Below are 21,734 nucleotides of genomic sequence, written 5' to 3' on the forward strand. Positions count from 1 at the left end.
TTACCTGTATTCCCTGCTCAGCGCTGTTACCTGTATTCCCTGCCCAGCGCTGTCACCTGTATTCCCTGCCCAGCATTGTTACCTGTAGTCCCTGCTCAGCATTGTTACCTGTATTCCCTGCCCAGCGTTGTTACCTGTATTCCCTGCCCAGCGTTGTTACCTGTATTCCCTGCCTAGCATTGTTACCTGTATTCCCTGCTCAGCGCTGTTACCTGTATTCCCTGCTCAGCATTGTTACCTGTATTCCCTGCTCAGCATTGTTACCTGTATTCCCTGCTCAGCATTGTTACCTGTATTCCCTGCCCAGCGCTGTTACCTGTATTCCCTGCTCAGCATTGTTACCTGTATTCCCTGCCCAGCATTGTTACCTGTATTGCCTGCTCAGCGCTGTTACCTGTATTCCCTGCTCAGCATTGTGACCTGTATTCCCTGCCCAGCATTGTTACCTGTATTCCCTGCTCAGCGCTGTTACCTGTATTCCCTGCCCAGCGCTGTTACCTGTATTCCCTGCTCAGCGCTGTTACCTGTATTCCCTGCTCAGCGCTGTTACCTGTATTCCCTGCTCAGCAATGTTACCTGTATTCCCTGCTCAGCGCTGTTACCTGTATTCCCTGCTCAGCATTGTTACCTGTATTCCCTGCTCAGCGCTGTTACCTGTATTCCCTGCTCAGCACTGTTACCTGTATTCCCTGCCCAGCGCTGTTACCTGTATTCCCTGCTCAGCGCTGTTACCTGTATTCCCTGCTCAGCGCTGTTACCTGTATTCCCTGCTCAGCACTGTTACCTGTATTCCCTGCTCAGCACTGTTACCTGTATTCCCTGCCCAGCATTGTTACCTGTAATCCCTGCTCAGCGCTGAGACCTGTATTCCCTGCCCAGCGCTGTGACCTGTATTCCCTGCCCAGCGCTGTCACCTGTATTCCCTGCCCAGCATTGTCACCTGTATTCCCTGCCCAGCGCTGTCACCTGTATTCCCTGCCCAGCATTGTTACCTGTATTCGCTGCTCAGCATTACCTGTATTCCCTGCCCAGCGCTGTTACCTGTATTCCCTGCTCAGCACTGTTACCTGTATTCCCTGCTCAGCACTGTTACCTGTATTCCCTGCTCAGCGCTGTTACCTGTATTCCCTGCTCAGCATTGTTACCTGTATTCCCTGCTCAGAGCTGTTATCTGTATTCCCTGTTCAGCATTGTTACCTGTATTCCCTGCTCAGCGCTGTTACCTGTATTCCCTGCTCAGCACGGTTACCTGTATTCCCTGCTCAGCACGGTTACCTGTATTCCCTGCCCAGCATTGTTACCTGTATTCCCTGTTCAGCATTGTTACCTGTATTCCCTGCTCAGCGCTGTTACCTGTATTCCCTGCTCAGCATTGTTACCTGTAATCCCTGCTCAGCGCTGAGACCTGTATTCCCTGCCCAGCGCTGTTACCTGTATTCCCTGCCCAGCGCTGTCACCTGTATTCCCTGCCCAGCATTGTTACCTGTATTCCCTGCCCAGCGCTGTCACCTGTATTCCCTGCCCAGCATTGTTACCTGTATTCGCTGCTCAGCATTGTTACCTGTATTCCCTGCCCAGCGCTGTTACCTGTATTCCCTGCTCAGCACTGTTACCTGTATTCCCTGCTCAGCACTGTTACCTGTATTCCCTGCTCAGCGCTGTTACCTGTATTCCCTGCTCAGCATTGTTACCTGTATTCCCTGCTCAGAGCTGTTATCTGTATTCCCTGTTCAGCATTGTTACCTGTATTCCCTGCTCAGCGCTGTTACCTGTATTCCCTGCTCAGCACTGTTACCTGTATTCCCTGCCCAGCATTGTTACCTGTATTCCCTGTTCAGCATTGTTACCTGTATTCCCTGCTCAGCGCTGTTACCTGTATTCCCTGCTCAGTGCTATTACCTGTATTCCCTGCCCAGCATTGTTACCTGTATTCCCTGCTCAGCATTGTTACCTGTATTCCCTGCCCAGCGCTGTTACCAGTATTCCCTGCTCAGCACTGTTACCTGTATTCCCTGCTCAGCGCTGTTACCTGTATTTCCTGCTCAGCATTGTTACCTGTATTTCCTGCTCAGCGCTGTTACCTGTATTCCCTGCTCAGCACTGTTACCTGTATTCCCTGCCCAGCATTGTTACCTGCATTCCCTGCTCAGCACTGTTACCTGTATTCCCTGCCCAGCATTGTTACCCGTATTCCCTGTTCAGCATTGTTACCTGTATTCCCTGCTCAGCACTGTTACCTGTATTCCCTGCTCAGCGTTGTTACCTGTATTCCCTGCTCAGCATTGTTACCTGTATTCCCTGCTCAGCGCTGTTACCTGTATTCCCTGCTCAGCACTGTTACCTGTATTCCCTGCCCAGCATTGTTACCCGTATTCCCTGTTCAGCATTGTTACCTGTATTCCCTGCTCAGCGCTGTTACCTGTATTCCCTGCTCAGCGTTGTTACCTGTATTCCCTGCTCAGCATTGTTACCTGTATTCCCTGCTCAGAGTTGTTATCTGTATTCCCTGTTCAGCATTGTTACCCGTATTCCCTGCCCAGCATTGTTACCTGTATTCCCTGCTCAGCGCTGTTACCTGTATTCCCTGCTCAGCGCTGTTACCTGTATTCCCTGCTCAGCATTGTTACCTGTATTCCCTGCTCAGCGTTGTTACCTGTATTCCCTGCCCAGCATTGTTACCTGTATTCCCTGTTCAGCATTGTTACCTGTATTCCCTGCTCAGCGTTGTTACCTGTATTCCCTGCCCAGCACTGTTACCTGTATTCCCTGCTCAGCGCTGTTACCTGTATTCCCTGCTCAGCGCTGTTACCTGTATTCCCTGCTCAGCGCTGTTACCTGTATTCCCTGCTCAGCATTGTTACCTGTATTCCCTGCTCAGCGCTGTTATCTGTATTCCCTGTTCAGCATTGTTACCTGTATTCCCTGCTCAGCGCTGTTATCTGTATTCCCTGTTCAGCATTGTTACCTGTATTCCCTGCTCAGCGCTGTTACCTGTATTCCCTGCCCGGCATTGTTACCTGTATTCCCTGCTCAGCGCTGTTACCTGTATTCCCTGCTCAGCGCTGTTACCTGTATTCCCTGCCCAGCGCTGTTACCTGTATTCCCTGCTCAGCGCTGTTACCTGTATTCCCTGCTCAGCGCTGTTACCTGTATTCCCTGCTCAGCACTGTTACCTGTATTCCCTGCCCAGCGCTGTTACCTGTATTCACTGCTACCTGTATTCCCTGCTCAGCACTGTTACCTGTATTCCCTGCCCGGCGCTGTTACCTGTATTCCCTGCCCGGCGCTGTTACCTGTATTCCCTGCTCGGCGCTGTTACCTGTATTCCCTGCCCGGCGCTGTTACCTGTATTCCCTGCCCGGCGCTGTTACCTGTATTCCCTGCCCGGCGCTGTTACCTGTATTCCCTGCTCGGCGCTGTTACCTGTATTCCCTGCTCGGCGCTGTTACCTGTATTCCCTGCCCGGCACTGTTACCTGTATTCCCTGCCCAGCGTTGTTACCTGTATTCCCTGCTCAGCATTGTTACCTGTATTCCCTGCCGAGCGCTGTTACCTGTATTCCCTGCCCGGCGCTGTTACCTGTATTCCCTGCCCGGCACTGTTACCTGTATTCCCTGCCCAGCGCTGTTACCTGTATTCCCTGCCCAGCGCTGTTACCTGTATTCCCTGCCCAGCGCTGTTACCTGTATTCCCTGCTCAGCGCTGTTACCTGTATTCCCTGCTCAGCGCTGTTACCTGTATTCCCTGCTCAGCGCTGTTACCTGTATTCCCTGCTCAGCGCTGTTACCTGTATTCCCTGCCCAGCGCTGTTACCTGTATTCCCTGCCCAGCGCTGTTACCTGTATTCCCTGCTCAGCGCTGTTACCTGTATTCCCTGCTCAGCGCTGTTACCTGTATTCCCTGCCCAGCGCTGTTACCTGTATTCCCTGCCCAGCGCTGTTACCTGTATTCCCTGCTCAGCATTGTTACCTGTATTCCCTGCTCAGCATTGTTACCTGTATTCCCTGCTCAGCGCTGTTACCTGTATTCCCTGCTCAGCGCTGTTACCTGTATTCCCTGCTCAGCGCTGTTACCTGTATTCCCTGCCCAGCGCTGTTACCTGTATTCCCTGCTCAGCATTGTTACCTGTATTCCCTGCTCAGCGCTGTTACCTGTATTCCCTGCCCAGCATTGTTACCTGTATTCCCTGCCCAGCGTTGTTACCTGTATTCCCTGCCCAGCATTGTTACCTGTATTCCCTGCTCAACGCTGTTACCTGTATTCCCTGCTCAGCATTGTTACCTGTATTCCCTGCTCAGCGCTGTTACCTGTATTCCCTGCTCAGCATTGTTACCTGTATTCCCTGCCCAGCACTGTTACCTGTATTCCCTGCTCAGCACTGTTACCTGTATTCCCTGCTCAGCACTGTTACCTGTATTCCCTGCTCAGCATTGTTACCTGTATTCCCTGCTCAGCATTGTTACCTGTATTCCCTGCTAAGCGCTGTTACCTGTATTCCCTGCTCAGCACTGTTACCTGTATTCCCTGCCCAGCGCTGTTACCTGTATTCCCTGCTCAGCATTGTTACCTGTATTCCCTGCTCAGCGCTGTTACCTGTATTCCCTGCTCAGCATTGTTACCTGTATTCCCTGCCCAGCGCTGTTACCTGTATTCCCTGCCCAGCATTGTTACCTGTATTCCCTGCTCAGCGCTGTTACCTGTATTCCCTGCTCAGCGCTGTTACCTGTATTCCCTGCCCAGCGCTGTTACCTGTATTCCCTGCTCAGCGCTGTTACCTGTATTCCCTGCTCAGAGCTGTTACCTGTATTCCCTGCCCAGCGCTGTTACCTGTATTCCCTGCCCAGCGCTGTTACCTGTATTCACTGCTACCTGTATTCCCAGCTCAGCACTGTTACCTGTATTCCCTGCCCAGCGCTGTTACCTGTATTCCCTGCCCAGCGTTGTTACCTGTATTCCCTGCTCAGCATTGTTACCTGTATTCCCTGCCCAGCGCTGTTACCTGTATTCCCTGCTCAGCGCTGTTACCTGTATTCCCTGCTCAGCGCTGTTACCTGTATTCCCTGCTCAGCGCTGTTACCTGTATTCCCTGCTCAGCGCTGTTACCTGTATTCCCTGCCCAGCGCTGTTACCTGTATTCCCTGCTCAGCACTGTTACCTGTATTTCCTGCTCAGCATTGTTACCTGTATTCCCTGCTCAGCGCTGTTACCTGTATTCCCTGCTCAGCGCTGTTACCTGTATTCCCTGCCCAGCGCTGTTACCTGTATTCCCTGCCCAGCGCTGTTACCTGTATTCCCTGCTCAGCATTGTTACCTGTATTCCCTGCTCAGCATTGTTACCTGTATTCCCTGCTCAGCGCTGTTACCTGTATTCCCTGCTCAGCGCTGTTACCTGTATTCCCTGCTCAGCGCTGTTACCTGTATTCCCTGCCCAGCGCTGTTACCTGTATTCCCTGCTCAGCATTGTTACCTGTATTCCCTGCTCAGCATTGTTACCTGTATTCCCTGCTCAGCGCTGTTACCTGTATTCCCTGCCCAGCATTGTTACCTGTATTCCCTGCCCAGCGTTGTTACCTGTATTCCCTGCCCAGCATTGTTACCTGTATTCCCTGCTCAACGCTGTTACCTGTATTCCCTGCTCAGCGCTGTTACCTGTATTCCCTGCTCAGCATTGTTACCTGTATTCCCTGCTCAGCGCTGTTACCTGTATTCCCTGCTCAGCATTGTTACCTGTATTCCCTGCCCAGCACTGTTACCTGTATTCCCTGCTCAGCACTGTTACCTGTATTCCCTGCTCAGCATTGTTACCTGTATTCCCTGCTCAGCATTGTTACCTGTATTCCCTGCTAAGCGCTGTTACCTGTATTCCCTGCTCAGCACTGTTACCTGTATTCCCTGCCCAGCGCTGTTACCTGTATTCCCTGCTCAGCATTGTTACCTGTATTCCCTGCTCAGCGCTGTTACCTGTATTCCCTGCTCAGCATTGTTACCTGTATTCCCTGCCCAGCGCTGTTACCTGTATTCCCTGCCCAGCATTGTTACCTGTATTCCCTGCTCAGCGCTGTTACCTGTATTCCCTGCTCAGCGCTGTTACCTGTATTCCCTGCCCAGCGCTGTTACCCGTATTCACTGCTACCTGTATTCCCAGCTCAGCACTGTTACCTGTATTCCCTGCCCAGCGCTGTTACCTGTATTCACTGCTACCTGTATTCCCAGCTCAGCACTGTTACCTGTATTCCCTGCCCAGCGCTGTTACCTGTATTCCCTGCCCAGCGTTGTTACCTGTATTCCCTGCTCAGCATTGTTCCCTGTATTCCCTGCCCAGCGCTGTTACCTGTATTCCCTGCTCAGCGCTGTTACCTGTATTCCCTGCCCAGCGCTGTTACCTGTATTCCCTGCTCAGCGTTGTTACCTGCCCAGCGCTGTTACCTGTATTCCCTGCTCAGTACTGTTACCTGTATTCCCTGCTCAGCGCTGTTACCTGTATTCCCTGCTCAGCACTGTTACCTGTATTCCCTGCTCAGAGCTGTTACCTGTATTCCCTGCCCAGCATTGTTACCTGTATTCCCTGCCCAGCGCTGTTACCTGTATTCCCTGCCCAGCGCTGTTACCTGTATTCCCTGCTCAGCGCTGTTACATGTATTCCCTGCTCAGCGCTGTTACCTGTATTCCCTGCTCAGCGCTGTTACCTGTATTCCCTGCTCAGCGCTGTTACCTGTATTCCCTGCTCAGCGCTGTTACCTGTATTCCCTGCCCAGCGCTGTTACCTGTATTCCCTGCCCAGCGCTGTTACCTGTATTCCCTGCTCAGCGCTGTTACCTGTATTCCCTGCTCAGCGCTGTTACCTGTATTCCCTGCCCAGCGCTGTTACCTGTATTCCCTGCCCAGCATTGTTACCCGTATTCCCTGCCCAGCATTGTTACCTGTATTCCCTGCCCAGCGCTGTTACCTGTATTCCCTGCTCAGCTTTGTTACCTGTATTCCCTGCCCAGCACTGTTACCTGTATTCCCTGCCCAGCGCTGTTACCTGTATTCCCTGCTCAGCGCTGTTACCTGTATTCCCTGCCCAGCGCTGTTACCTGTATTCCCTGCTCAGCGTTGTTACCTGTATTCCCTGCCCAGCGCTGTTACCTGTATTCCCTGCCCAGCGTTGTTACCTGTATTCCCTGCTCAGCGCTGTTACCTGTATTCCCTGCTCAGCGCTGTTACCTGTATTCCCTGCTCAGCGCTGTTACCTGTATTCCCTGCTCAGCGCTGTTACCTGTATTCCCTGCTCAGCCCTGTTACCTGTATTCCCTGCTCAGCATTGTTACCTGTATTCCCTGCTTAGCGTTGTTACCTGTATTCCCTGCCCAGCGCTGTTACCTGTATTCCCTGCCCAGCACTGTTACCTGTATTCCCTGCTCAGCGCTGTTACCTGTATTCCCTGCCCAGCATTGTTACCTGTATTCCCTGCTCAGCGCTGTTACCTGTATTCCCTGCTCAGCATTGTTACCTGTATTCCCTGCTCAGCGTTGTTACCTGTATTCCCTGCCCAGCGCTGTTACCTGTATTCCCTGCCCAGCACTGTTACCTGTATTCCCTGCTCAGCGCTGTTACCTGTATTCCCTGCCCAGCGCTGTTACCTGTATTCCCTGCTCAGCGCTGTTACCTGTATTCCCTGCTCAGCGTTGTTACCCGTATTCCCTGCCCAGCATTGTTACCTGTATTCCCTGCCCAGCGCTGTTACCTGTATTCCCTGCTCAGCGCTGTTACCTGTATTCCCTGCTCAGCGTTGTTACCCGTATTCCCTGCCCAGCATTGTTACCTGTATTCCCTGCCCAGCACTGTTACCTGTATTCCCTGCTCAGCGTTGTTACCCGTATTCCCTGCCAAGCATTGTTACCTGTATTCCCTGCTCAGCACTGTTACCTGTATTCCCTGCCCAGCACTGTTACCTGTATTCGCTGCTCAGCGTTGTTACCCGTATTCCCTGCCCAGCATTGTTACCTGTATTCCCTGCCCAGCACTGTTACCTGTATTCCCTGCCCAGCACTGTTACCTGTATTCCCTGCTCAGCGTTGTTACCTGTATTCCCTGCCCAGCATTGTTACCTGTATTCCCTGCCCAGCACTGTTACCTGTATTCCCTGCCCAGCACTGTTGCCTGTATTCCCTGCTCAGCGTTGTTACCTGTATTCCCTGCTCAGCGTTGTTACCTGTATTCCCTGCCCAGCATTGTTACCTGTATTCCCTGCCCAGCACTGTTACCTGTATTCCCTGCCCAGCACTGTTACCTGTATTCCCTGCTCAGCGCTGTTACCTGTATTCCCTGCACAGCATTGTTACCTGTATTCCCTGCTCAGCGCTGTTACCTGTATTCCCTGCTCAGCGTTGTTACCTGTATTCCCTGCTCAGCATTGTTACCTGTATTCCCTGCTCAGCGCTGTTACCTGTATTCCCTGCTCAGCGCTGTTACCTGTATTCCCTGCTCAGCGCTGTTACCTGTATTCCCTGCTCAGCGCTGTTACCTGTATTCCCTGCCCAGCGCTGTTACCTGTATTCCCTGCACAGCATTGTTACCTGTATTCCCTGCTCAGCATTGTTACCTGTATTCCCTGCTCAGCGCTGTTACCTGTATTCCCTGCTCAGCGCTGTTACCCGTATTCCCTGCCCAGCGCTGTTACCTGTATTCCCTGCCCAGCGCTGTTACCTGTATTCCCTGCTCAGCGTTGTTACCTGTATTCCCTGCTCAGCATTGTTACCTGTATTCCCTGCTCAGCGTTGTTACCTGTATTCCCTGCTCAGCATTGTTACCTGTATTCCCTGCCCAGCGCTGTTACCTGTATTCCCTGCACAGCATTGTTACCTGTATTCCCTGCTCAGCGCTGTTACCTGTATTCCCTGCCCAGCGCTGTTACCTGTATTCCCTGCTCAGCGTTGTTACCTGTATTCTCTGCTCAGCATTGTTACCTGTATTCCCTGCTCAGCGCTGTTACCTGTATTCCCTGCTCAACGCTGTTACCTGTATTCCCTGCTCAGCGCTGTTACCTGTATTACCTGCCCAGCATTGTTACCTGACGCTGTTACCTGTATTCCCTGCTCAGCGCTGTTACCTGTATTCCCTGCTCAGCATTGTTACCTGTATTCCCTGCTCAGCGCTGTTACCTGTATTCCCTGCCCAGCGTTGTTACCTGTATTCCCTGCCCAGCGTTGTTACCTGTATTCCCTGCCCAGCGTTGTTACCTGTATTCCCTGCTCAGCGCTGTCACCTGTATTCCCTGCTCAGCGCTGTCACCTGTATTCCCTGCTCAGCGCTGTCACCTGTATTCCCTGCTCAGCGCTGTTACCTGTATTCCCTGCTCAGCGCTGTTACCTGTATTCCCTGCTCAGCATTGTTACCTGTATTCCCTGCTCAGCGCTGTTACCTGTATTCCCTGCCCAGCATTGTTACCTGTATTCCCTGCCCAGCGCTGTTACCTGTATTCCCTGCCCAGCGCTGTTACCTGTATTCCCTGCTCAGCGCTGTTACCTGTATTCCCTGCTCAGCATTGTTACCTGTATTCCCTGCTCAGCATTGTTACCTGTATTCCCTACTCAGCGCTGTTACCTGTATTCCCTGCCCAGCGCTGTTACCTGTATTCCCTGCTCAGCGCTGTTACCTGTATTCCCTGCTCAGCATTGTTACCTGTATTCCCTGCTGTTACCTGTATTCCCTGCTGTTACCTGTATTCCCTGCTCAGCATTGTTACCTGTATTCCCTGCTGTTACCTGTATTCCCTGCCCAGCGCTGTTACCTGTATTCCCTGCTCAGCGCTGTTACCTGTATTCCCTGCCCAGCGCTGTTACCTGTATTCCCCGCTCGGCGCTGTTACCTGTATTCCCTGCTGTTACCTGTATTCCCTGCCCAGCGCTGTTACCTGTATTCCCTGCTCAGCGCTGTTACTTGTATTCCCTGCCCAGCGCTGTTACCTGTATTCCCTGCTCAGCGCTGTTACCTGTATTCCCTGCTCAGCGCTGTTACCTGTATTCCCTGCCCAGCGCTGTTACCTGTATTCCCTGCTCAGCGCTGTTACCTGTATTCCCTGCCCAGCGCTGTTACCTGTATTCCCTGCTCAGCATTGTTACCTGTATTCCCTGCCCAGCGCTGTTACCTGTATTCCCTGCTCAGCGCTGTTACCTGTATTCCCTGCTCAGCATTGTTACCTGTATTCCCTGCTCAGCATTGTTACCTGTATTCCCTACTCAGCGCTGTTACCTGTATTCCCTGCCCAGCGCTGTTACCTGTATTCCCTGCTCAGCGCTGTTACCTGTATTCCCTGCTCAGCATTGTTACCTGTATTCCCTGCTGTTACCTGTATTCCCTGCTGTTACCTGTATTCCCTGCTCAGCATTGTTACCTGTATTCCCTGCTGTTACCTGTATTCCCTGCCCAGCGCTGTTACCTGTATTCCCTGCTCAGCGCTGTTACCTGTATTCCCTGCCCAGCGCTGTTACCTGTATTCCCCGCTCGGCGCTGTTACCTGTATTCCCTGCTGTTACCTGTATTCCCTGCCCAGCGCTGTTACCTGTATTCCCCGCTCGGCGCTGTTACCTGTATTCCCTGCTGTTACCTGTATTCCCTGCCCAGCGCTGTTACCTGTATTCCCTGCTCAGCGCTGTTACTTGTATTCCCTGCCCAGCGCTGTTACCTGTATTCCCTGCTCAGCGCTGTTACCTGTATTCCCTGCTCAGCGCTGTTACCTGTATTCCCTGCCCAGCGCTGTTACCTGTATTCCCTGCTCAGCGCTGTTACCTGTATTCCCTGCCCAGCGCTGTTACCTGTATTCCCTGCTCAGCATTGTTACCTGTATTCCCTGCCCAGCGCTGTTACCTGTATTCCCTGCTCAGCGCTGTTACCTGTATTCCCTGCCCAGCACTGTTACCTGTATTCCCTGCTCAGCGCTCTTACCTGTATTCCCTGCCCAGCGCTGTTACCTGTATTCCCTGCTCAGCGCTGTTACCTGTATTCCCTGCTCAGCGCTGTTACCTGTATTCCCTGCTCAGCATTGTTACCTGTATTCCCTGCTCAGCGCTGTTACCTGTATTCCCTGCTCAGCGCTGTTACCTGTATTCCCTGCTCAGCATTGTTACCTGTATTCCCTGCTCAGCGCTGTTACCTGTATTCCCTGCCCAGCGCTGTTACCTGTATTCCCTGCTCAGCATTGTTACCTGTATTCCCTGCCCAGCGCTGTTACCTGTATTCCCTGCTCAGCGCTGTTACCTGTATTCCCTGCCCAGCGCTGTTACCTGTATTCCCTGCTCAGCATTGTTACCTGTATTCCCTGCTCAGCATTGTTACCTGTATTCCCTGCCCAGCGCTGTTCCCTGTATTCCCTGCTCAGCGCTGTTACCTGTATTCCCTGCCCAGCATTGTTACCTGTATTCCCTGCCCAGCGTTGTTACCTGTATTCCCTGCCCAGCGTTGTTACCTGTATTCCCTGCTCAGCGCTGTCACCTGTATTCCCTGCTCAGCGCTGTCACCTGTATTCCCTGCTCAGCGCTGTCACCTGTATTCCCTGCTCAGCGCTGTTACCTGTATTCCCTGCTCAGCGCTGTTACCTGTATTCCCTGCTCAGCGCTGTTACCTGTATTCCCTGCCCAGCGCTGTTACCTGTATTCCCTGCTCAGCATTGTTACCTGTATTCCCAGCCCAGCGCTGTTCCCTGTATTCCCTGCTCAGCGCTGTTCCCTGTATTCCCTGCCCAGCGCTGTTACCTGTATTCCCTGCCCAGCGCTGTTACCTGTATTCCCTGCTCAGCATTGTTACCTGTATTCCCTGCTCAGCGCTGTTACCTGTATTCCCTGCCCAGCATTGTTACCTGTATTCCCTGCCCAGCGCTGTTACCTGTATTCCCTGCTCAGCATTGTTACCTGTATTCCCTGCTCAGCGCTGTTACCTGTATTCCCTGCCCAGCATTGTTACCTGTATTCCCTGCCCAGCGCTGTCACCTGTATTCCCTGCTCAGCGCTGTCACCTGTATTCCCTGCTCAGCGCTGTCACCTGTATTCCCTGCTCAGCGCTGTCACCTGTATTCCCTGCTCAGCGCTGTCACCTGTATTCCCTGCTCAGCATTGTTACCTGTATTCCCTGCTCAGCATTGTTACCTGTATTCCCTGCTTAGCGTTGTTACCTGTATTCCCTGCCCAGCGCTGTTACCTGTATTCCCTGCTCAGCGCTGTTACCTGTATTCCCTGCTCAGCCCTGTTACCTGTATTCCCTGCTCAGCATTGTTACCTGTATTCCCTGCTTAGCGTTGTTACCTGTATTCCCTGCCCAGCGCTGTTACCTGTATTCCCTGCCCAGCACTGTTACCTGTATTCCCTGCTCAGCGCTGTTACCTGTATTCCCTGCCCAGCATTGTTACCTGTATTCCCTGCCCAGCGTTGTTACCTGTATTCCCTGCCCAGCGTTGTTACCTGTATTCCCTGCTCAGCGCTGTCACCTGTATTCCCTGCTCAGCGCTGTCACCTGTATTCCCTGCTCAGCGCTGTTACCTGTATTCCCTGCTCAGCGCTGTTACCTGTATTCCCTGCTCAGCGCTGTTACCTGTATTCCCTGCTCAGCGCTGTTACCTGTATTCCCTGCTCAGCATTGTTACCTGTATTCCCTGCTCAGCGCTGTTACCTGTATTCCCTGCTCAGCGTTGTTACCTGTATTCCCTGCCCAGCGCTGTTACCTGTATTCCCTGCTCAGCGTTGTTACCTGTATTCCCTGCCCAGCGCTGTTACCTGTATTCCCTGCCCGGCGTTGTTACCTGTATTCCCTGCTCAGCGCTGTTACCTGTATTCCCTGCTCAGCGCTGTTACCTGTATTCCCTGCTCAGCGCTGTTACCTGTATTCCCTGCTCAGCCCTGTTACCTGTATTCCCTGCTCAGCATTGTTACCTGTATTCCCTGCCCAGCGCTGTTACCTGTATTCCCTGCCCAGCGCTGTTACCTGTATTCCCTGCCCAGCACTGTTACCTGTATTCCCTGCTCAGCGCTGTTACCTGTATTCCCTGCCCAGCATTGTTACCTGTATTCCCTGCTCAGCGCTGTTACCTGTATTCCCTGCCCAGCGCTGTTACCTGTATTCCCTGCTCAGCGCTGTTACCTGTATTCCCTGCCCAGCGCTGTTACCTGTATTCCCTGCTCAGCGCTGTTACCTGTATTCCCTGCTCAGCGTTGTTACCCGTATTCCCTGCCCAGCATTGTTACCTGTATTCCCTGCCCAGCGCTGTTACCTGTATTCCCTGCTCAGCGCTGTTACCTGTATTCCCTGCTCAGCGTTGTTACCCGTATTCCCTGCCCAGCATTGTTACCCGTATTCCCTGCCCAGCACTGTTACCTGTATTCCCTGCTCAGCGCTGTTACCTGTATTCCCTGCCCAGCATTGTTACTAGAGATGAGCGGATTCGGTTTTACTCGGTTCTCAAAACCGAATCTTATTGGCTCACGGATGTCACGTGTTTTGGATAGCCAATAAGATTCGGTTTTGAGAACCGAGTAAAACCGAGTAAAACCGAATCCGCTCATCTCTAATTGTTACCCGTATTCCCTGCCCAGCACTGTTACCTGTATTCCCTGCCCAGCACTGTTACCTGTATTCCCTGCTCAGCGTTGTTACCCGTATTCCCTGCCCAGCATTGTTACCTGTATTCCCTGCTCAGCACTGTTACCTGTATTCCCTGCCCAGCACTGTTACCTGTATTCCCTGCTCAGCGTTGTTACCCGTATTCCCTGCCCAGCATTGTTACCCGTATTCCCTGCCCAGCACTGTTACCTGTATTCCCTGCCCAGCACTGTTACCTGTATTCCCTGCTCAGCGTTGTTACCCGTATTCCCTGCCCAGCATTGTTACCCGTATTCCCTGCCCAGCACTGTTACCCGTATTCCCTGCCCAGCACTGTTACCTGTATTCCCTGCTCAGCGCTGTTACCTGTATTCCCTGCACAGCATTGTTACCTGTATTCCCTGCTCAGCGCTGTTACCTGTATTCCCTGCTCAGCGTTGTTACCTGTATTCCCTGCTCAGCGTTGTTACCTGTATTCCCTGCTCAGCATTGTTACCTGTATTCCCTGCTCAGCGCTGTTACCTGTATTCCCTGCTCAGCGCTGTTACCTGTATTCCCTGCTCAGCGCTGTTACCTGTATTCCCTGCCCAGCGCTGTTACCTGTATTCCCTGCACAGCATTGTTACCTGTATTCCCTGCTCAGCATTGTTACCTGTATTCCCTGCTCAGCGCTGTTACCTGTATTCCCTGCTCAGCGCTGTTACCCGTATTCCCTGCCCAGCGCTGTTACCTGTATTCCCTGCTCAGCATTGTTACCTGTATTCCCTGCCCAGCGCTGTTACCTGTATTCCCTGCACAGCATTGTTACCTGTATTCCCTGCTCAGCGCTGTTACCTGTATTCCCTGCCCAGCGCTGTTACCTGTATTCCCTGCTCAGCGTTGTTACCTGTATTCTCTGCTCAGCATTGTTACCTGTATTCCCTGCTCAGCGCTGTTACCTGTATTCCCTGCTCAGCGCTGTTACCTGTATTACCTGCCCAGCATTGTTACCTGTATTCCCTGCTCAGCATTGTTACCTGTATTCCCTGCCCAGTGCTGTTACCTGTATTCCCTGCCCAGCATTGTTACCTGTATTCCCTGCCCAGCGCTGTTACCTGTATTCCCTGCCCAGCGCTGTTACCTGTATTCCCTGCTCAGCATTGTTACCTGTATTCCCTACTCAGCGCTGTTACCTGTATTCCCTGCCCAGCGCTGTTACCTGTATTCCCTGCTCAGCGCTGTTACCTGTATTCCCTGCTCAGCATTGTTACCTGTATTCCCTGCTGTTACCTGTATTCCCTGCTGTTACCTGTATTCCCTGCTCAGCATTGTTACCTGTATTCCCTGCTGTTACCTGTATTCCCTGCCCAGCGCTGTTACCTGTATTCCCTGCTCAGCGCTGTTACCTGTATTCCCTGCCCAGCGCTGTTACCTGTATTCCCTGCCCGGCGCTGTTACCTGTATTCCCCGCTCGGCGCTGTTACCTGTATTCCCTGCTGTTACCTGTATTCCCTGCCCAGCGCTGTTACCTGTATTCCCTGCCCAGCGCTGTTACCTGTATTCCCTGCCCAGCGCTGTTACCTGTATTCCCTGCTCAGCGCTGTTACCTGTATTCCCTGCTCAGCGCTGTTACCTGTATTCCCTGCCCAGCGCTGTTACCTGTATTCCCTGCTCAGCATTGTTACCTGTATTCCCTGCCCAGCGCTGTTACCTGTATTCCCTGCTCAGCGCTGTTACCTGTATTCCCTACCCAGCACTGTTACCTGTATTCCCTGCTCAGCGCTGTTACCTGTATTCCCTGCCCAGCGCTGTTACCTGTATTCCCTGCTCAGCGCTGTTACCTGTATTCCCTGCTCAGCGCTGTTACCTGTATTCCCTGCTCAGCGCTGTTACCTGTATTCCCTGCTCAGCGCTGTTACCTGTATTCCCTGCTCAGCGCTGTTACCTGTATTCCCTGCTCAGCATTGTTACCTGTATTCCCTGCTCAGCGCTGTTACCTGTATTCCCTGCCCAGCGCTGTTACCTGTATTCCCTGCTCAGCATTGTTACCTGTATTCCCTGCCCAGCGCTGTTACCTGTATTCCCTGCTCAGCGCTGTTACCTGTATTCCCTGCCCAGCGCTGTTCCCTGTATTACCTGCCCAGCATTGTTACCTGTATTCCCTGCTCAGCGCTGTTACCTGTATTCCCTGCTCAGCGCTGTTACCTGTATTCCCTGCCCAGCGCTGTTACCTGTATTCCCTGCTCAGCGCTGTTACCTGTATTCCCTGCTCAGCGCTGTTACCTGTATTTCCTGCTCAGCATTGTTACCTGTATTCCCTGCTCAGCGCTGTTACCTGTATTCCCTGCCCAGCGCTGTTACCTGTATTCCCTGCTCAGCATTGTTACCTGTATTCCCTGCCCAGCGCTGTTACCTGTATTCCCTGCTCAGCGCTGTTACCTGTATTCCCTGCCCAGCGCTGTTACCTGTATTCCCTGCTCAGCATTGTTACCTGTATTCCCTGCTCAGCGCTGTTCCCTGTATTCCCTGCCCAGCATTGTTACCTGTATTCCCTGCTCAGCGCTGTTCCCTGTATTCCCTGCTCAGCATTGTTACCTGTATTCCCTGCTCAGCGCTGTTACCTGTATTCCCTGCCCAGCATTGTTACCTGTATTCCCTGCCCAGCGCTGTTACCTGTATTCCCTGCTCAGCATTGTTACCTGTATTCCCTGCTCAGCGCTGTTACCTGTATTCCCTGCCCAGCATTGTTACCTGTATTCCCTGCCCAGCGTTGTTACCTGTATTCCCTGCCCAGCGTTGTTACCTGTATTCCCTGCTCAACGCTGTTACCTGTATTCCCTGCTCAGCGCTGTTACCTGTATTCCCTGCTCAGCATTGTTACCTGTATTCCCTGCTCAGCGCTGTTACCTGTATTCCCTGCCCAGCATTGTTACCTGTATTCCCTGCCCAGCGTTGTTACCTGTATTCCCTGCCCAGCGTTGTTACCTGTATTCCCTGCCCAGCGTTGTTACCTGTATTCCCTGCTCAGCGCTGTCACCTGTATTCCCTGCTCAGCGCTGTCACCTGTATTCCCTGCTCAGCGCTGTCACCTGTATTCCCTGCTCAGCGCTGTTACCTGTATTCCCTGCTCAGCGCTGTTACCTGTATTCCCTGCTCAGCGCTGTTACCTGTATTCCCTGCTCAGCGCTGTTACCTGTATTCCCTGCTCAGCGCTGTTACCTGTATTCCCTGCTCAGCATTGTTACCTGTATTCCCTGCTCAGCGCTGTTACCTGTATTCCCTGCCCAGCATTGTTACCTGTATTCCCTGCCCAGCGTTGTTACCTGTATTCCCTGCTCAGCATTGTTACCTGTATTCCCTGCTCAGCGCTGTTACCTGTATTCCCCGCTCGGCGTTGTTACCTGTATTCCCTGCTCAGCTTGGCGAGTGCAGTGCATCATGAGAGTAAAGGTCACAGTGGTAATAATACCCGCCAGGAAATTCTGCAGCACCAGGGAGAGGAGTAGGCACACTAAGAAAACAAATCCAGAAGAGTAACAGTTATTTCCACCAGAGAGATCACTGAAAGTGCAACATAGCGGCAGCAGACCGTGCTCTGTCAGCAGGATCAGTGTACAGCCAGCGCTCCAGCAGTCAGCAAGATCAGTGCACAGCCAGCGCTCTATCAGTCAGCAGGATCAGTGCACAGCCAGCATGCTATTAGAAGGATCAGTGCACAGCCAGCGCTCTATCAGTCAGCAGGATCAGTGTACAGCCAGCGCTCTATCAGTCAGCAGGATCAGTGTACAGCCAGCGCTCTATCAGTCAGCAGGATCAGTGCACAGCCAGCGCTCTATCAGTCAGCAGGATCAGTGCACAGCCAGTATGCTATTAGTCAGCAGGATCAGTGCACAGCCAGTGCTCTATCAGTCAGCAGGATCAGTGCACAGTCAGTATGCTATTAGAAGGATCAGTGCACAGCCAGCGCTCTGTCAGTCAGCAGGATCGGTGCACAGAAAGCGCTCTGTCAGCAGGATCGGTGCACAGCCAGCGCTCAATTAGTCAGCAGGATCAGTGCACAGCCAGCGCTCTATCAGTCAGCAGGATCGGTGCACAGCCAGCGCTCTATCAGTCAGCAGGATCAGTGCACAGCCAGCATGCTATTAGTCAGCAGGATCAGTGCACAGCCAGTATGCTATTAGTCAGCAGGATCGGTGCACAGCCAGCGCTCTATTAGTCAGCAGGATCAGTGCACAGACGGCATGCTATCAGTCGGCAAGATCAGTGCACAGCCAGCAGGATCAGTGCACAGCCAGTATGCTATTAGTCAGCAGGATCAGGGCACAGCCAGTATGCTATTAGAAGGATCAGTGCACAGCCAGCGCTCTGTCAGTCAGCAGGATCGGTGCACAGAAATCGCTCTATCAGTCAGCAGGATCGGTGCACAGCCAGCGCTCAATTAGTCAGCAGGATCAGTGCACAGCCAGCGTGCTATTAGTCAGCAGGATCAGTGCACAGCCAGCATGCTATTAGTCAGCAGGATCAGTGCACAGCCAGTATGCTATTAGTCAACAGGATCAGTGCACAGCCAGCATGCTACTAGAAGGATCAGTGGACAGCCAGCGCTCTATCAGTCAGCAGGATCAGTGGACAGCCAGCGCTCTATCAGTCAACAGGATCATTCACAGCCAGCGCTCTGTCAGTCAGCAGGATCGGTGCACAGCCAGTGCTCTATTAGTCAGCAGGATCAGTGCACAGACGGCATGCTATTAGTCAGCAAGATCAGTGCACAGCCAGTGCTCTATCAGTCAGCAGGATCAGTGCACAGCCAGCATGCTATTAGAAGGATCAGTGCACAGCCAGCATGCTATCAGTAAGCAGGATCGGTGCACAGCCAGCGCTCGATCAATCAGCAGGATCAGTGCACAGCCAGCGCTCTGTCAGCAGGATCGGTGCACAGAAAGCGCTCTGTCAGCAGGATCAGTGCATAGCCAGCGCTCAATTAGTCAGCAGGATCAGTGCACAGCCAGCGCTCTATCAGTCAGCAGGATCGGTGCACAGCCAGTGCTCTTTTAGTCAGCAGGATCAGTGCACAGACAGCATGCTATTAGTCAGCAGGATCAGTGCACAGCCAGTATGCTATTAGTCAGCAGGATCAGTGCACAGCCAGCATGCTATTAGAAGGATCAGTGCACAGCCAGCGCTCTATCAGTCAGCAGGATCAGTGCACAGCCAGCGCTCAATCAGTCAGCAGGATCAGTGCACAGCCAGCGCTCTATCAGTCAGCAGGATCGGTGCACAGCCAGCGCTCTATCAGTCAGCAGGATCAGTGCACAGCCAGCGTTCTATCAGTCAGCAGGATCGGTGCATAGAAAGCGCTCTATCAGTCAGCAGTATCGGTGCACAGCCAGCGCTCAATTAGTCAGCAGGATCAGTGCACAGCCAGCATGCTATTAGTCAGCAGGATCAGTGCACAGCCAGTATGCTATTAGTCAGCAGGATCAGTGCACAGCCAGCATGCTATTAGAAGGATCAGTGCACAGCCAGCGCTCTATCAGTCAGCAGGATCGGTGCACAGCCAGTGCTCTTTTAGTCAGCAGGATCAGTGCACAGCCAGCATGCTATTAGTCAGCAGGATCAGTGCACAGCCAGTATGCTATTAGTCAACAGGATCAGTGCACAGCCAGCATGCTACTAGAAGGATCAGTGGACAGCCAGCGCTCTATCAGTCAGCAGGATCAGTGCACAGCCAGCGCTCTATCAGTCAGCAGGATCATTCACAGCCAGCGCTCTATCAGTAAGCAGGATCGGTGCATAGCCAGCGTTCTATCAGTCAGCAGGATCGGCGCACAGCCAGCGCTCTATCAGTCAGCAGGATCGGTGTACAGGCAGCGCTCAATTAGTCAGCAGGATCATTCACAGCCAGCGCTCAATTAGTCAGCAGGATCAGTGCACAGCCAGCGCTCTTTTAGTCAGCAGGATCAGTGCACAGCCAGCATGCTATTAGTCAGCAGGATCAGTGCACAGCCAGCATGCTATTAGAAGGATCACTGCACAGCCAGCATGCTACCAGTCAGCAGGATCGGTGCACAGCCAGCGCTCGATCAGTCAGCAGGATCATTCACAGCCAGCGCTCGATCAGTCAGCAGGATCAGTGCACAGCCAGCGCTCAATCAGTGCACAGCCAGCGCTCTATCAGTCAGCAGGATCGGTGCACAGCCAGTGCTCTTTTAGTCAGCAGGATTAGTGCACAGACAGCATGCTATTAGTCAGCAGGATCAGTGCACAGCCAGTATGCTATTAGTCAGCAGGATCAGTGCACAGCCAGCATGCTATTAGAAGGATCAGTGCACAGCCAGCGCTCTATCAGTCAGCAGGATCAGTGCACAGCCAGCGCTCTATCAGTCAGCAGGATCAGTGCACAGCCAGCGCTCTATCAGTCAGCAGGATCGGTGCACAGCCAGCGTTCTATCAGTCAGCAGGATCAGTGCACAGCCAGCGTTCTATCAGTCAGCAGGATCGGTGCATAGAAAGCGCTCTATCAGTCAGCAGTATCGGTGCACAGCCAGCGCTCAATTAGTCAGCAGGATCAGTGCACAGCCAGCGCTCTATCAGTCAGCAGGATCAGTGCACAGCCAGCATGCTATTAGTCAGCAGGATCAGTGCACAGCCAGTATGCTATTAGTCAGCAGGATCAGTGCACAGCCAGCATGCTATTAGAAGGATCAGTGCACAGCCAGCGCTCTATCAGTCAGCAGGATCAGTGCACAGCCAGCGCTCTATCAGTCAGCAGGATCAGTGCACAGCCAGCGCTCTATCAGTCAGCAGGATCAGTGCACAGCCAGCGCTCTATCAGTCAGCAGGATCAGTGCACAGCCAGCGCTCTATCAGTCAGCAGGATCAGTGCACAGCCAGCATGCTATTAGTCAGCAGGATCAGTGCACAGCCAGTATGCTATTAGTCAACAGGATCAGTGCACAGCCAGCATGCTACTAGAAGGATCAGTGGACAGCCAGCGCTCTATCAGTCAGCAGGACCATTCACAGCCAGCGCTCTATCAGTCAGCAGGATCAGTGCACAGCCAGCGCTCTATCAGTCAGCAGGATCGGTGCACAGCCAGTGCTCTTTTAGTCAGCAGGATCAGTGCACAGCCAGCATGCTATTAGTCAGCAGGATCAGTGCACAGCCAGTATGCTATTAGTCAACAGGATCAGTGCACAGCCAGCATGCTACTAGAAGGATCAGTGGACAGCCAGCGCTCTATCAGTCAGCAGGATCGGTGCACAGCCAGCGCTCTATCAGTCAGCAGGATCGGTGCACAGCCAGCGCTCTATCAGTAAGCAGGATCGGTGCATAGCCAGCGTTCTATCAGTCAGCAGGATCGGCGCACAGCCAGCGCTCTATCAGTCAGCAGGATCGGTGTACAGGCAGCGCTCAATTAGTCAGCAGGATCATTCACAGCCAGCGCTCTATCAGTCAGCAGGATCGGTGCACAGAAAGCGCTCAATTAGTCAGCAGGATCAGTGCACAGCCAGCGCTCAATTAGTCAGCAGGATCAGTGCACAGCCAGCGCTCTATCAGTCAGCAGGATCGGTGCACAGAAAGCGCTCAATTAGTCAGCAGGATCAGTGCACAGCCAGCGCTCAATTAGTCAGCAGGATCAGTGCACAGCCAGCGCTCTATCAGTCAGCAGGATCGGTGCACAGCCAGTGCTCTTTTAGTCAGCAGGATCAGTGCACAGCCAGCATGCTATTAGTCAGCAGGATCAGTGCACAGCCAGTATGCTATTAGTCAACAGGTTCAGTGCACAGCCAGCATGCTACTAGAAGGATCAGTGGACAGCCAGCGCTCTATCAGTCAGCAGGATCAGTGGACAGCCAGCGCTCTATCAGTCAACAGGATCATTCACAGCCAGCGCTCCATCAGTCAGCAGGATCAGTGCACAGACTGCATGCTATTAGTCAGCAAGATCAGTGCACAGACTGCATGCTATTAGTCAGCAAGATCAGTGCACAGCCAGTGCTCTATCAGTCAGCAGGATCAGTGCACAGCCAGCATGCTATTAGAAGGATCACTGCACAGCCAGCATGCTATCAGTCAGCAGGATCGGTGCACAGACAGCGCTCTATCAGTCAGCAAGATCAGTGCACAGCCAGTGCTCTATCAGTCAGCAGGATCAGTGCACAGCCAGCATGCTATTAGAAGGA

The 21,734-nt window shown here is 52.8% G+C and overlaps 1 protein-coding gene across 1 annotated transcript in view; it reads right to left on the reverse strand.

The window, feature by feature from the left end:
• MFSD3 (major facilitator superfamily domain containing 3) overlaps positions 1 to 21,734 on the reverse strand; it is a 136,877-nt gene that overhangs the window by 27,859 nt on the left and 87,284 nt on the right. The window contains exon 5 of the mRNA XM_063921052.1: positions 16,950 to 17,059. Within this exon, the coding sequence (XP_063777122.1) occupies positions 16,950 to 17,059 (110 nt within the window). The remainder of the gene's footprint in view (positions 1 to 16,949; positions 17,060 to 21,734) is intronic.

The sequence above is a fragment of the Pseudophryne corroboree genome, chromosome 5 (assembly GCF_028390025.1).
Source record: "Pseudophryne corroboree isolate aPseCor3 chromosome 5, aPseCor3.hap2, whole genome shotgun sequence".
Taxonomy (NCBI): Eukaryota; Metazoa; Chordata; class Amphibia; order Anura; family Myobatrachidae; genus Pseudophryne; species Pseudophryne corroboree.